The sequence below is a fragment of the Dipteris shenzhenensis genome, chromosome 10 (genome assembly GCF_047967505.1).
Source record: "Dipteris shenzhenensis isolate YYH24624 ecotype China chromosome 10, Dip_SZ_1.0, whole genome shotgun sequence".
Classification (NCBI taxonomy): Eukaryota; Viridiplantae; Streptophyta; class Polypodiopsida; order Gleicheniales; family Dipteridaceae; genus Dipteris; species Dipteris shenzhenensis.
Genome location: NC_141605.1, coordinates 36,497,224 through 36,511,837, shown reverse-complemented (window position 1 = coordinate 36,511,837; position 14,614 = coordinate 36,497,224). Strand labels below are relative to the sequence as shown.

General features: G+C 42.6%; 2 protein-coding genes across 2 annotated transcripts; both read right to left on the bottom strand.

Moving 5' to 3' along the window:
• Positions 1-1,760: 1,760 nt before the first annotated feature.
• LOC147897761 (pathogenesis-related protein 1A/1B-like) lies at positions 1,761-2,273 on the bottom strand. Its single transcript, XM_087380112.1, has one exon. It carries the CDS (start codon positions 2,271-2,273, stop codon positions 1,761-1,763), a length of 513 nt encoding a protein of 170 aa, XP_087236238.1.
• Positions 2,274-2,451: 178 nt separating this feature from the next.
• On the bottom strand, positions 2,452-4,100 carry LOC147897760 (uncharacterized). Its single transcript, XM_087380111.1, has 3 exons — positions 3,990-4,100; positions 3,758-3,889; positions 2,452-2,586 (listed from the first exon to the last, which is right to left on the bottom strand). Exons 1-3 carry the CDS (start codon positions 4,086-4,088, stop codon positions 2,452-2,454), a joined length of 366 nt encoding a protein of 121 aa, XP_087236237.1. The 5' UTR covers positions 4,089-4,100.
• Positions 4,101-14,614: the final 10,514 nt, after the last annotated feature.

The window sequence follows — 14,614 nt, the reverse complement described above, 5'->3', positions numbered from 1 at the left end:
GGATAGTCTTGGTTGGATCGTCCTAGGATGCTTTAAATACCATTTCGAAGAAGGCGATCATGCCACTAGTAATCATGATGATGCACCTTGCAACTTCCTGCAAAGTCTGTAGAGGCATCCCTTACAGACTTTTTGATATGCTTCAAGAAGAGGAGCTCAGAGGCCCAATGATTCATCGCAGATGAATTGAAGATGATCTTGCAATATCGGGCCAGTAGGCATGAGGGTGCTGGGCATAATCTGGCCAGGAGGAAGCATGCAATTTTCTTGAGGTTGGGTGATTCCACAAAATGGAAAACCATTGATGATCATTATGCTGAGAAAGGGCAAATCGTTGATGATTGTAATGCTTAGAAAGGCAAGATACAAAAATCTCATTAGTCAAATGATCGATGCGAGAATACGGATTTTCTTTGATGAAACGAGTTGAAAGCTTACCTCTTGATTGCACTTTTAATAATGAGCTCTCAAGACATACACAATCTTATGATCTTTCACTTTTTCTCAAGTACAACGTACGTGATCTTCTGGATCAGCAGGCCAAACATTAGATGGTTTTGGTAGAGGGGTACAGTGACAAGCCACAAAAGAAGAGTTGCGAAGGATGTTGAAACTGCCAATGGTCCATTTTAGATCTGATGGTCCATATTCTCTAATTAAAATCCAATGATGGAGTCCCCAATCGTCCTCCCCCAAACTTCTCCTTAAGAGACGCTTTAATGTGTTCGATAGGAAGACAATTCCTTCAACTATATAGCATTTTCATCAATAGAGGCTAGCTATATTTATTGGGGAATTGTATTTGAGAGCTTGTATTTGATCATAAGATAATTCCTTAAAATATACGACACTTTCATAACTCGAGGCTAGCTATATTTTTAGGGGAATTGACTTTGTGAAAATATACGACACTTTCATAACTCGAGGGTAGCTATATTTTTAGGGGAATTGACTTTGTGAGCTTTCTTCTCTAAAATTTGTTGCCAATGTCAACAAAGAGTGGGATTCTTTTTAAATACTTTGTTTGATCATAATAAGATTCCTTCAAATAATGTACAACATTTTCATAAATAGAGGGTTACTATATTTGCACAATGTTTACACAAGATGAGCTAGTTTGATATTGCAAAAAAAAAGATCGATTTTGTTGGCATTTCCAAAAATTCTTGCAAAAAAAATTCCTTCTCCACGACTAAGCAAAAAATAGTATGGAGTGTGATCGAAACTCCAAAATCTACAAGCAACTACCAAAAAATTATGTAAAGGTAAGACAAACAACTACAAAAATTAATGCAAAGATAGAAGTATGGAATTAATTGCACAAATTTTCCCAATTTAGCTCAATTGTTTAGATATAAAGGATATTTGATTAGCCAAGCCTTACCATATACATATATGTATGTACATGGATGTATGGATGTTTATTAACTTTACAAGAGAGTTTTGACAAAAACGTTGTCAACACTTAGAGGTATTCCTCAAGGATAACACTTTCTAGATCCACAAGGAGTAGTGATATTAATTTAAATTTTGACATGTCCAAATTTTACCATGCGTTATTATTTGATGGGAACTGATCTTGAAATTCACGAGTGCAAGTTGCAAGCGAAAAGATTGCAAATAAGGTAGTCACGTAACTATTCACAAAATGCTCCCTTAAGGATGCGGTGAATCTATTATGCGGTAGATCGTTACAAGAAACCAAAAGAGCGAATACAAGGCAATACTTTAGTGGAGAGCAAAATGTTCTGCCTGCAGGATCACGAGAAGATGATGGCGTAGTCGGTGGAGCCGGAGGGACAGGATAGAACACCACCTTGGCAGCCCGGAGTGGGGCAATCCTCTGTTGCACAAGCAGGATTGGTGGGAGCGACCTTGAGGCCCAGGTTGAAGCCCGCCTGCACGGAGACGTCGTAGTAGTCATTGTTGCCAGAGCCTGCGACTGTGATCTCGAACTGTGTCACCCCGCTTGGAGGCCCTGTGTTGCATGCCTGTCCAGCGCACCCCCCTTGAATCGCCCACATGGTTGCTCCTTCCCACATGGGCGTGGTTCCCACACTCCACACTGATTCCAGCCCTTGTAGAGCTGGAAGCTCCCTGCACGCGCCCCCAATCTCCCCGTTCGGTACCCAGTATTTGACACACAGTGTTGAGCCGGCGTTGTTGACCGCATTCAGAGTGGTCGCTGAGACCATCGCCACAACTGCGGCCGTGACATTCAACGTCAGCAAACTTAAAGTAAAGGCCTCATCAAGCAAGCAGCAAGGAGCCATAACGGAATTGCTTATGCACTAGGAACTCACCAACATGGAGGACGAGCAACAAGAAACACCATGCGCTTCTGAGAGTGTTCATGATTGTCCGCGATTGGTGAATGATAGGCAATGGATTTTAGGCTCTGGACGGTTTAGAAGCTTGCAGGATAAAGATCCTCCTTCTTGTATTTATAGGCTAAAGCTTGTAAAGGTTGCCTCCAACCCCGACTTGGTCCGCCCAACACCCGCCGACCCATGCCAAAATCTGGGAGTACGGGAAACGCACTTTCATAAAAGTCCGCACTTCACTTATGTCGTAATTAAATCTTTGCTGCCATGAAGGTCGCACAAATGTATCACGCGATAACCATGTAGCATTAATGTTCATGGCCAAAACATCTTAGGAAAATTTGATTTTAAATAAGACTCTAACAAACACACAATGAGATGAAAATGTAGCTAATATTGAAGCTACTAGTACAAAGCCAGGTATGCTTCATATGGGGGGAGAAGCCCATGGTCAAAGTTTGATGCCTTTCAAATTGTAGAACCATGAGGAGTGACTTTCCAAACCGAGGTTTCCAACTTGGGTGCTTTAACAAGTGATGTACAAAACTGAACGATTACCTTTCTCAGCAAATTGAAATATATTTCCTCTCATGGCCAGGCCTAGCTCCTTTTCATGCTTTCTCCTTAGCCCCTCTCTCCTTGCTTCTATCTACACTACAAGGCATAGGCCATTTTCTGACGGAAATACCGACGCTTTTTACATTAAAATTTTTTTTTTCACGGGCGCAAAGGTAGCTATAAAAGTCGTTAAAATCGTCGGAAAAGGAGCGTCGCTATAAACCGTCGCTATATAGCGATGCTGTTAATCGTCGCTATATAGCGATGATGCAAACGTCGCTATATAGCGACACTGTTAATCGTCGCTATATAGCGACACTGGTAAACGTCGCTATATAGTGACGATTAACAGAAGTAAAAAAAAAGGGTTAGTGGGGCTAAACAGGGCTTCCTTTTGGCCCTGTTTAGCCCCACTAATCCTTTTTTTTTTTAAATAATTACAAAAGAAAGTTTTTTATAACAAAATTTCCCTTGCTTGCAGGGTGATACAAAATTGTTCTTGTGAACGATGAGGAAGAAATGCATATACATATACAACTGTGTTTGTAACAAAATTACCCTGTGAAAGGGCGATACAAAATTGCTCTAACGAGCGAATATACAAAATGCTACTACCACTACTCATCCGAATCCGAATCCGAATCGTCTTGTTGGCCTGTTCCTTGGTCCTCGACACCTGCGTCTTCTCCCTCGTCCCCGACACCTGCGTGTTCTCCCTCGTCCCCGGCACCTGCGTCCGATCCTTGCCTCTGTTGATCGCTCGTCTCTGATGATGGGACGCTTGAGCTTTGACCCTAAGAGTGAACCATATAAATCAAAAATTAGATTGGAACTTAAATTAAAAAGTGAGATTATAAGTAGGAGTAAACTTATACCATGCGAGCAGCCACCTCAGCCCAATCGACTGTCGCTTCCATTGCCTCTTGCTCAATGAACCACGGCTTTGTTCCTATCCGAAATGCGCGCTGCGTCTCTGCATCCGTAGGAAGACGATCCATCGCAGCTTGCTGTGGATTCAATTTACGAGAGTTAGAGTTAGCTAAAGTGCATGTAATATGTAAGTAAAACAAATAGAACAATACATTAAATGGGAAGAAGTAGACTTACCACGGTTGCCTCGAACGCATACCGTCCGCCTGCACCAAAGTGCGAAGTACCTACGACGTCCAGCCGTCTCTTCGCAGCCCTCCTCTGACCCTCGAACATTTCGGGATGGTCCCTATGTTGCTTCTTGAAGTACTTCCAATCAGCTTTGTCTGCCCAACTGGGTTTAGCCAACCCCTTTGTAATGGAAGTACGCAAGGTTGATCTGCGATGCTTTAGGACCAAACCCATGTGCTCGAGCATATAATTGTTATTAAACTCCATATTTGGCGGATTAGGATATCTTTGTTTTAACTCATCGATCACCGCCTGCTTCTTTTGGGCATCTTGATACCGTCAATCGATATTTATGCCGCTCTTGAAGTGATGACTCATCAACCGCCTCATGGCGGCCATCACTGCTTTGCCCTTTTTGTCTTCTATTATCTCTCCGGTAGATGTGATTTGATAAGAGAGATCCCCTGATGAGTAAGGGGGACTGACGGTAGCAGAGTCTGAAGGAGTGGAAGCTGCGTGACCGCTTCCGGATCGAGGAGTAGCTGTGGGAGTAGGAGAGGGAAAGGGACCTGACTGATACTGTGTCTCGGGACCAAGTGGAGACCTAAAGGAGCGTGAGTGTGCTGACTCGTCTACATCTCCTGAGTCAGCACAACATGAGCCGCCCATCCTACTCTTCCTTCCCTTGCAGGAGGCATGCGCAGGTGATGATCCCGTGGTCGAAGGGGCGCGAGGGGATGGCTGGACAGTACGTCCACCCGTCGGTGTAGGGGAAGGAATTGCAGAGGTCCTCTGAGAGAGCAGAGAGAAGAATCTCGCTGCCTCCTCATCGCTCATCTGCGCTACAAACTCATCGGGAGTCCTGACAAAGCCATGCGCGGCTAGAAAAGGAGTCCCCTGAGGGGTAGTCGCAGTGCTACGTGGAAGAGGGGTCAGACCAGGGGTAGTCACAGTGCTAGGACCGAGAGGAGTTGGACCAGGGGTAGTCCTCGGGGTAGTCGCCTGAGAGGAATCAAAGTCCTATGGAGCATATAGATCGTGAGCTCTCCTCCTGGGAGGCTGTCCGTACTCGTCGAATGAGCGACGTGATCCCATGTCTAACATAGACACAAACACGAAAACAGAAAACAAAAAACAAACATGAGCATTCTCATAGGCATAGGCATAGGCAAGAAGAAAGAAGAGGGAAAGGAAACAAGAGGGAAAGGAAAGAGGGAAAGAAGAGGGAAAGATAAGAGGAAAAGAAGATGTAAAGGAAAGAAAAGAATGAGAATGAGGAAATAGAGAATGAGAGAAGGGGGAAATAGAGAAGGGAAAAGAGATGAGGGAAAATAGAGAAGGAGAGAAGGGGGAAATGAGAGAAGGGGGAAATAGAGTTTCCGCATGAGCTTATGCTTATGCTCATGGGTGAGCATGAGCTTATGCTCATGTTTCCGCATATGCTCACGCAAAAGAGAAAGAGAAAGAGCTTATGCGGAAAAAGAGAAAGAGCTTATGCGGAAACTCATTCTCTATTTCCGCATAAGCTCCTTCTCTTTTTCCGCATGAGCTTATGCTTATGCTCATGGGTGAGCATGAGCTTATGCTCATGTTTCCGCATATGCTCATGCAAAAGAGAAAGAGAAAGAGCTTATGCGGAAAAAGAGAAAGAGCTTATGCGGAAACTCATTCTCTATTTCTCATAAGCTCCTTCTCTTTTTTCGCATGAGCTTATGCTTATGCTCATGGGTGAGCATGAGCTTATGCTCATGTTTCCGCATATGCGGAAATAGAGAATGAGAGAAGCATAAGCTTCTCTCATTCTCTATTTCCGCATATGCTCATGCAAAAGAGAAAGAGAAGGAGCTTATGCAGAAACTCATTCTCTATTTCCGCATAAGCTCCTTCTCTTTTTCCGCATGAGATTATGCTTATGCTCATGGGTGAGCATGAGCTTATGCTCATGTTTCCGCATATGCTCACGCAAAAGAGAAAGAAAAAGAGCTTATGCGGAAAAAGAGAAAGAGCTTATGCGGAAACTCATTCTCTATTTCCGCATAAGCTCCTTCTCTTTTTCCACATGAGCTTATGCTTATGCTCATGGGTGAGCATGACCTTATGCTCATGTTTCCGCATATGCAACAATAGAGAATGAGAGAAGCATAAGCTTCTCTCATTCTCTATTTCCGCATATGCTCACGCAAAAGAGAAAGAGAAAGAGCTTATGCGGAAAAAGAGAAAGAGCTTATGCGGAAACTCATTCTCTATTTCCGCATAAGCTCCTTCTCTTTTTCCGCATGAGCTTATGCTTATGCTCATGGGTGAGCATGAGCTTATGCTCATGTTTCCGCATATGCGGAAATAGAGAAGCTTATGCGAAAACTTACGCATAAGCTCATGCTCATGCATGAGCATAAGCTCATGCTCATGCATGAGCATAAGCTCATGCTTATGCTCATGCGGAAATAGAGAAGGAGCTTATGCGGAAAGAGAGAAGGAGCTTATGCGAAAAAAGAGAATGAGAGAAGCATAAGCTTCTCTCATTCTCTATTTCCGCATAAGCTTATGCGGAAACTTGCGCATAAGCTCATGCTCATGCATGAGCATAAGCATGAGCTTATGCTCATGCGGAAATAGAGAAGGAGCTTATGCTCATGCGGAAATAGAGAAGGAGCTTATGCGGAAAAAGAGAAGGAGCTTATGCGAAAAAAGAGAATGAGAGAAGCATAAGCTTCTCTCATTCTCTATTTCCGCATAAGCTTATGCGGAAACTTACGCATAAGCTCATGCTCATGCATGAGCATAAGCATGAGCTTATGCTTATGCTTATTCTTAAGCATAAGCATAAGCATAAGCTCATGCTTATGCTCATGCGGAAAAAGAGAATGAGAGAAGCATAAGCTCCTCTCATTCTCTATTTCTGCATAAGCTTATGCGGAAACTTGCGCATAAGCTCATGCTCATGCATGAGCATAAGCATGAGCTTATGCTTATGCTTATGCTTATGCTTAAGCATAAGCATAAGCATAAGCTCATGCTTATGCATATGCGGAAATAGAGAAGGAGCTTATGCAGAAAGAGAGAAGGAGCTTATGCGGAAAAAGAGAATGAGAGAAGCATAAGCTTCTCTCATTCTCTATTTCCGAATAAGCTTATGCGGAAACTTGCACATAAGCTCATGCTCATGCATGAGCATAGCATGAGCTTATGCTTATGCTTATGCTTAAGCATAAGCTCATGCTTATGCTCATGCGGAAAAAGAGAAGGAGCTTATGCTCATGCGGAAATAGAGAAGGAGCTTATGCGGAAAAAGAGAAGGAGCTTATGCAGAAAAAGAGAATGAGAGAAGCATAAGCTTCTCTCATTCTCTATTTCCGCATAAGCTTCTGCGGAAACATACGCATAAGCTCATGCTCATGCATGAGCATAAGCTCATGCTCATGCATGAGCATAAGCTCATGCTTATGCTCATGCGGAAAAAGAGAATGAGAGAAGCATAAGCTTCTCTCATTTGCTATTTCCGCATAAGCTTATGCGAAAAGTTACGCATAAGCTCATGCTCATGCATGAGCATAAGCATGAGCTTATGCTTATGCTTATGCTTAAGCATAAGCATAAGCATAAGCTCCTGCTTATGCTCATGCGGAAAAAGAGAAGGAGCTTATGCTCATGTGAAAATAGAGAAGGAGCTTATGCGGAAAAAGAGGAGCTTATGCGGAAAAAGAGAATGAGAGAAGCATAAGCTTCTCTCATTCTCTATTTCCGCATAAGCTTATGCGGAAACTTACGCATAAGCTCATGCTCATGCATGAGCATAAGCATGAGCTTATGCTCATGCGGAAATAGAGAAGGAGCTTATGCGGAAAGAGAGAAGGAGCTTATGCGGAAACTTGTGCATAAGCTCATGCTCATGCATGAGCATAAGCATGAGCTTATGCTTATGCTTATGCTTAAGCATAAGCTCATGCTTATGCTCATGCAGAAAAAGAGAAGGAGCTTATGCTCATGCAGAAATAGAGAAGGAGCTTATGCGGAAAAAGAGAAGGAGCTTCTCTCATTCTCTATTTCCGCATAAGCTTCTGCGGAAACTTACGCATAAGCTTATGCGGAAAAAGAGAATGAGAGAAGCATAAGCTTCTCTCATTCTCTATTTCCGCATAAGCTTCTGCGGAAACTTACGCATAAGCTCATGCTCATGCATGAGCATAAGCTCATAAGCATAAGCATAAGCATAAGCATAAGCTCATGCTTATACTCATGCGGAAAAAGAGAATGAGAGAAGCGCATAAGCTTATGCGGAAACTTGCGCATAAGCTCATGCTCATGCATGAGCATAAGCATGAGCTTATGCTTATGCTTAAGCATAAGCTCATGCTTATGCTCATGCGGAAAAAGAGAAGGAGCTTATCTCATGCGGAAATAGAGAAGGAGCTTATGCGGAAAAAGAGAAGGAGCTTATGCGGAAAAAGAGAATGAGAGAAGCAGAAGCTTCTCTCATTCTATATTTCCGCATAAGCTTCTGCGGAAACTTACGCATAAGCTCATGCTCATGCATGAGCATAAGCTCATAAGAATAAGCATAAGCATAAGCATAAGCTCATGCTTATGCTCATGCAGAAAAAGAGAATGAGAGAAGCATAAGCTTCTCTCATTCTCTATTTCCGCATAAGCTTATGCGGAAACTTACGCATAAGCTCATGCTCATGCATGAGCATAAGCATGAGCTTATGCTTATGCTTATGCTTCCGCTTACGCATAAGCTCATGCGGAAAAAGAGAAGGAGCTTATGCTCATGCGGAAATAGAGAAGGAGCTTATGCGGAAAAAGAGAAGGAGCTTATGTGGAAAAAGAGAATGAGAGAAGCATAAGCTTCTCTCATTCTCTATTTCCGCATAAGCTTATGCGGAAACTTACGCATAATCTCATGCTCATGCATGAGCATAAGCTCATGCGGAAATAGAGAAGGAGCTTATGCGGAAAAAGAGAAGGAGCTTATGCGGAAAAAGAGAATGAGAGAAGCATAAGCTTCTCTCATTCTCTATTTCCGCATAAGCTTATGTGAAAACTTACGCATAAGCTCATGCTCATGCATGAGCATAAGCATGAGCTTATGCTTATGCTTATGCTTAAGGATAAGCATAAGCATAAGCTCATGCTTATGCTCATGCGGAAATAGAGAAGGAGGTTATGCGGAAAAAGAGAAGGAGCTTATGCAGAAAAAGAGAATGAGGGAAGCATGAGCTTCTCTCATTCTCTATTTCCGCATAAGCTTATGCGGAAACTTACGCATAAGCTCATGCTCATGCATGAGCATAAGAATGAGTTTATGCTCATGCTTATGCTTAAGCATAAGCATAAGCATAAGCTCATGCTTATGCTCATGCGGAAATAGAGAAGGAGCTTATGCTCATGCGGAAAAAGAGCTTATGCGAATGAGAGAAGGGGGAAATAGAGAAGGGGAATGAGAGAAGCATAAGCATAAGAGAATAAGAGGGAAAGGAAAGAGAGAAGGGAAAAGAGAGAGGGGGAAAGAGAGAAGGGGGGAAGAGAGAATAAGAGAAGAGGGAAAAAGGAGAAGGGGGAAAAATGAGAAAAAGAGAAGGGGGAAGACGGAAAGAGAGAGAGGGGAAGAGAGGGTTCCTACGCCCATCATTGCAGCTAGCGCTTAAGGCACTAGCTGCAGGCCAATGCAAATAACAAAAATATTAAATGGAAAGAAGAGGAAGCACTTACCTGTAAAAGTATGTCCCGCTCTGTGTAGTGGACTGGCCCCACAAAAGAGAGAGTATGTCCTGCTCGGTGTAGTGGACTGGCCCTATAAAAGAGAGAAAACAACCCATTTTTTCAAATAAGATGTTAGTGGAAAGAGGAGATCACAAAAGCAACTTCTTGAAAGGAGACAAGGAAAGAGAAGATTGAGGAGACAAGAAAAGGAGGAGATTGAGGAGACAAGGAGAAAGAGAAGGAAGAGAAATATAGGAAGAAGAGGTGAGTTTCTTTATTTCTTTCTCGAAATTTCATTTTTTGTTTCAATCCTTTCAAATCAAGCATGAAAACTAGTTTACAACTTTAGCAATACAAGTAGAAACACTCACAAAACCAAAGCTAATAAACAAACAACCTACATTGTTGAAACAAACTCACCTCTTGAAGAACTTTTTTTATGGAAACCAAAGAGGGAAAAAGGAGAGAGAGGGAGTACAAGAGGTAGGAGAAGGGTGAGGAGTGGGAAATAGAGTAGGAGGTTGCTTGGAATAGATGGGAGGTCATCGAAAATAGGTGGGAGGAGATTTTGGGTTGCTTACTTGAGAGATTAGGAATGGCTTGAGGAAAACGCCGCGCGTTTCGGCGTTTCGGGTTTTAACCCACAGCGTCGCTATATAGCGACGCTTTTTCGTCGCTATATAGCGACGTTTTTAATTTAAAGCGTCACTATATAGTGACGTTTTAAATTAAAAATGTCGCTATATAGCGACGGAACAGAGTGTCGCTATATAGCGACGCTTACTGTTTATTTTTTTGTATGGCCTCTTGTGAAGCTCAAACATGCTATGCTTATAATTGTCAATATCTCCTCTTACTATATAGCCTTACTATATAGGATTTTTTGTTTCAATCCTTACTATATAGCGACATCATTCTTTTTATATGGCCTCAAGAGAAGCTCAAATTAAACATGGTATGCTCATAATTGTCAATATCTCCTCTTCATGCTTATGTTTTGGTTTTATAAGTGTAGATGGAAGGGATGAGTGGAAGCTCATCCGATGATGCGCCAATGCCCGGGAGCACGAAGTGGCTTACGGAGAGGTTAAATTGTCATTGCACTCATTGCAAGCGAGAATTATGACATCAACGTCGTATTATCATATGCCACTTGCGGATGTATGGGGAGGAGCCGGAACCAGTACCCCCCGTTGGTGTTGCACATGTTGATGGATCATCGGTAAGTCAAAGCTATTTAAGTTCGCAATCTTATTGTATACCCAGAAATAGAAGATCTTCTATTTACACGAATGAGCTTATGACAGGATGAGGAGGGTGATGAGGGTACACATATACCTTCTCACTTTCAACAAGACTATAGTCTCCCGGATGACGACGAGGGTATGGTCGACATGATGGATTCCATTTTTAGGGGCACTACATCCCACGTACACGTGATGTCAGAGTCTGAGGTGAAAGTGCGAGAGTTGCAATCAACACAATTGTACGAGGGTGCTAGGATGTCTAAACTACGTGCTTGTCTCTCAATCTTGAATCTACAAGTACAGTATGGGTGGTCGGATACAAGTGTCTCGGCCTTAATGAGGTTAGCCCTTGCATTAATTTGACTCATTATTTGGATATTGTTTGTTTTGAGAATCATCATTTGGATAGTGTCTTTGTCATAGGTTGCTCCAAAAGATGTTGCCTGCACCAAATACCATGCCCGCATCAAGAGATGAAGCGAAAAGAATGCTAACAATGGTGGGTATGGATTATGATACCATCCATGCTTGCCGTAATGATTGTATTCTCTTTCGTCGTGAGCATGGAGATTTGGCTAGTTGTCCAAAGTGTGGGGAACAACGATATAGAGATGACTTGCAGGGTGAGAGGATACCGGTAAAGGTCTTAAGACACTTTCCCATCATTGCAAGAATACAACACATGTTTCGATGCAAATCCATAGCGGAGTTGATGACATGGCATGCATCTCATCGGTCCACTGATCACACATTGAGGATTCCCACAGATTGTGCAGCTTGGAAGCACATAGATAATCAGTGGCCGGACTTTGCGAGAGAGCCACGCAACTTACATCTTGGGCTAGCCATGGACAGCGTGAATCCTTTCGGGTTACGCTCGACATCTTGGTCGACATGGCCCATAGTCGTGGTGAATTACAATATCCCACCATGGCTAACAATAAAAAAGGGACACCTCATGCTTGCACTACTTGTGCCAGGAAAGTACAAGGCAAAAAACATGGATGTGTACATGGCACCTTTGATAGAGGAGTTACAGATATTATGGAGAGGAGTGCAGGTCTTTGATATTTCCAGAGCTCCTAGGCATACCAATGATATTTTGGTCAGGGGTATCTTGATGTGGACCATGCATGACTACCCAGGATATGGAGAGTGCACAGGTACATGGTTATGTCTTTACATGTACAATGAGGGATTATGCTTTTTTTACTCTCTTTTGCACGCATGTCTTGTACTAACATATTCATGCACGCGTGCAGGACTTGTTACAAGTGGGTACCATGCTTGTCCTGTTTGTGGACCCACTCTGAAATCGCTTGCACGCTACTCCAAACATATGAGGAAAAATGTTTATGAAGGTCATGCTCGATACCTTCCGCTCGACCATCTCGCACATGGAGGTCAGCTTGATCCACCACCATCATATTTGAAAGCAAGTGATTGGATTCAAGCTTGGAGGGAGAATGGAGAGGAACCTCCTCCTGGTATGAAGAGGCTATCGATCTTTCACGAGCTTCCTTATTGGGGTCAGTTACAAATCAATCATCTCTTGGATCCCATGCATATCTTTAAGAATGTGGGGGCTACCATTTGGGCACACTTGGTTGGTTCCAAGGACTCGAGTGGAGTGCGAGAAGACTTGCGTGCTATGAATAGGATGTCTCGTTTGTGGCCCCAAGTGCATGCTTCAGGAAAAGTTGTCCTCCCGAAAGCAACGTGGATCCTCTCTACAAGGGAGGAGGCAGTGATCAAGGCAGACATTGCCTCTTTTCAAACACCGACAGGGTACATGCGTTGCTTGAAAGGAGCATTTTCAAAGGACAATAAGCTTAGTGGCCTCAAGTCCCATGATTGGCACAAGGTCTTACAGGTATTCTAAGTAGAATTAGTGTACCGATAATAGTGATGCATTAGCGTAATTATTATTATGTTATATTGTTGACATGATTTCATTGTTACTTTGATAGTTCATCCTTCCAATTACAATAAAAGTGTGCTTACAAGAAGATGTTAGAAATGCTATATTCAAGATCTGTGGTATTGTGAGGTATGCTTACTATCAATTCGCATTATGTATTTTCTTCATGGACATGTGAAATGGGTGGATATCTCAAATATCTTACATATGCATGGACATGTGAAATAGGTGGATATCTCAAAAAGAGATCTCTATATCGAGCATCGAGAAGGCTAGGGTGGAATCCATCGAAGCCGTATGCTTGCTTGAGAAGCACTTTCCCTCAAGCATTATGACAACTCAAGTCCACTTGCTTGTGCACATAGTTGATGAGGTGGTTATAGCAGGTACCGTTCATAATCGATGGATGTTTTTTCTCGAGCGGTTTATGAAAACTTTAAAGGGGTTTGTAAGACAAAGAGCAAGACCAGAAGCAAGCATGGCAGAGGGATGGCTTGTGCAAGAGTCATTAGTATATATCACAGAGTTTCTTGCATCCACGGATCCTGATATGCCGCAAGCTTGGCACAACAAGGATGATGATCGCATCATTGGCGAGGTCCCCCAAGGAAAAGGGATTGAAAGAAAGATGAGCGAAGAGCAAATGGATAAATTCAATAAGTTTTGTATCCTCAATAGCCCTGAGATGCAGAAGTGGATTGAGAGATATGAAGTGGCCAAAGCAGAAAGAATAAATGCAAGGACGAGATTCAGAGTAATGTACAGGCGATCACAACCATATCCACGAGATCTGGCTCTTCTCCCTACTCACATGTCACTTGATTGGCTACAACTAGCTATACGTAAAGCCGAACGTGATGGAGAGACAATAAACGAGCGCGAGCGGGAGTTATCATCTGGATGTATGGTGCATGTAAGTTTCTTATCTCTTGATGTAATTAAGTAATTATTTGTGGCAATATATGCTATAAAATAGGTGCATCTTCATTGTTTTAATGATGCTCTTTTACAGTACAAAAAGTACAGTGCATTATGGTCATATGGACGACATTTTCACGTGGAACGCATCGATTCAAAGAGAGTCACGTATGATTGTGGAGTCATGGCTAACTTCACAAAAGATAGCCGAGCAAGTGCTTCGGATACCAATCTTCTCTCCTCACAGTTGGATTATTGTGGAACCATACGCGACATCTATGAAATTGATTTCAGACGATTTACTATTTTCATTCTTGATGTAAAATGGTTTAGAAGTACTTACAATGGTCCCCATGCGACAGTGAGAAAAGATAGTAGCGGTATCTTTGCAATAGACTCCACCAAACATTGGACCGATGAAAGTGATACTTTTGTTCTTCCTGAGCACTGTGAGCAGGTGCATACTAATGATTTAATTAGTCGAAGCTTTCGGTTTTTAAGTCCATTGATATATATATAATTGAGACATTTGGCACGTGATTTTTCATCTTCAATATAGGTGGTTTTTCATCCGGATCGTTCTGATCCAAGATGGTGGTACGTGATCCAAGTTGCACCACGAAGTAAGCAAATTTTTGAAGATCGAGATGTGGATATGGAGATGCCACTACCAATGCCGGATCTAATTGATGAATCTAGCGAAGAAGATGTAGATCACCATATGAGGCAAGAGGAAGATACGCATAATGACATCGCACAGGAGGAGGATGGAGATCACGATATTGACGAGGAAGACAACAATCATCAAGATCAATCACCACACTTAAGCTTAATTGAAGAAG

Excerpts from the sequence above, each read along its gene's own strand:
- LOC147897761 (XM_087380112.1), bottom strand. The coding sequence starts at position 2,273 with ATGGCTCCTTGCTGCTTGCTTGATGAGGCCTTTACTTTAAGTTTGCTG.
- LOC147897760 (XM_087380111.1), bottom strand. The coding sequence starts at position 4,088 with ATGTTCGAGGGTCAGAGGAGGGCTGCGAAGAGACGGCTGGACGTCGTA. Across the intron at positions 3,890-3,989 it reads ATGCGTTCGAGGCAACCGTG|CAAGCTGCGATGGATCGTCT; the intron begins GTAAGTCTACTT and ends TTGAATCCACAG. Across the intron at positions 2,587-3,757 it reads CTGAGGTGGCTGCTCGCATG|CAAAGATTTAATTACGACAT; the intron begins GTATAAGTTTAC and ends CCTTCATGGCAG.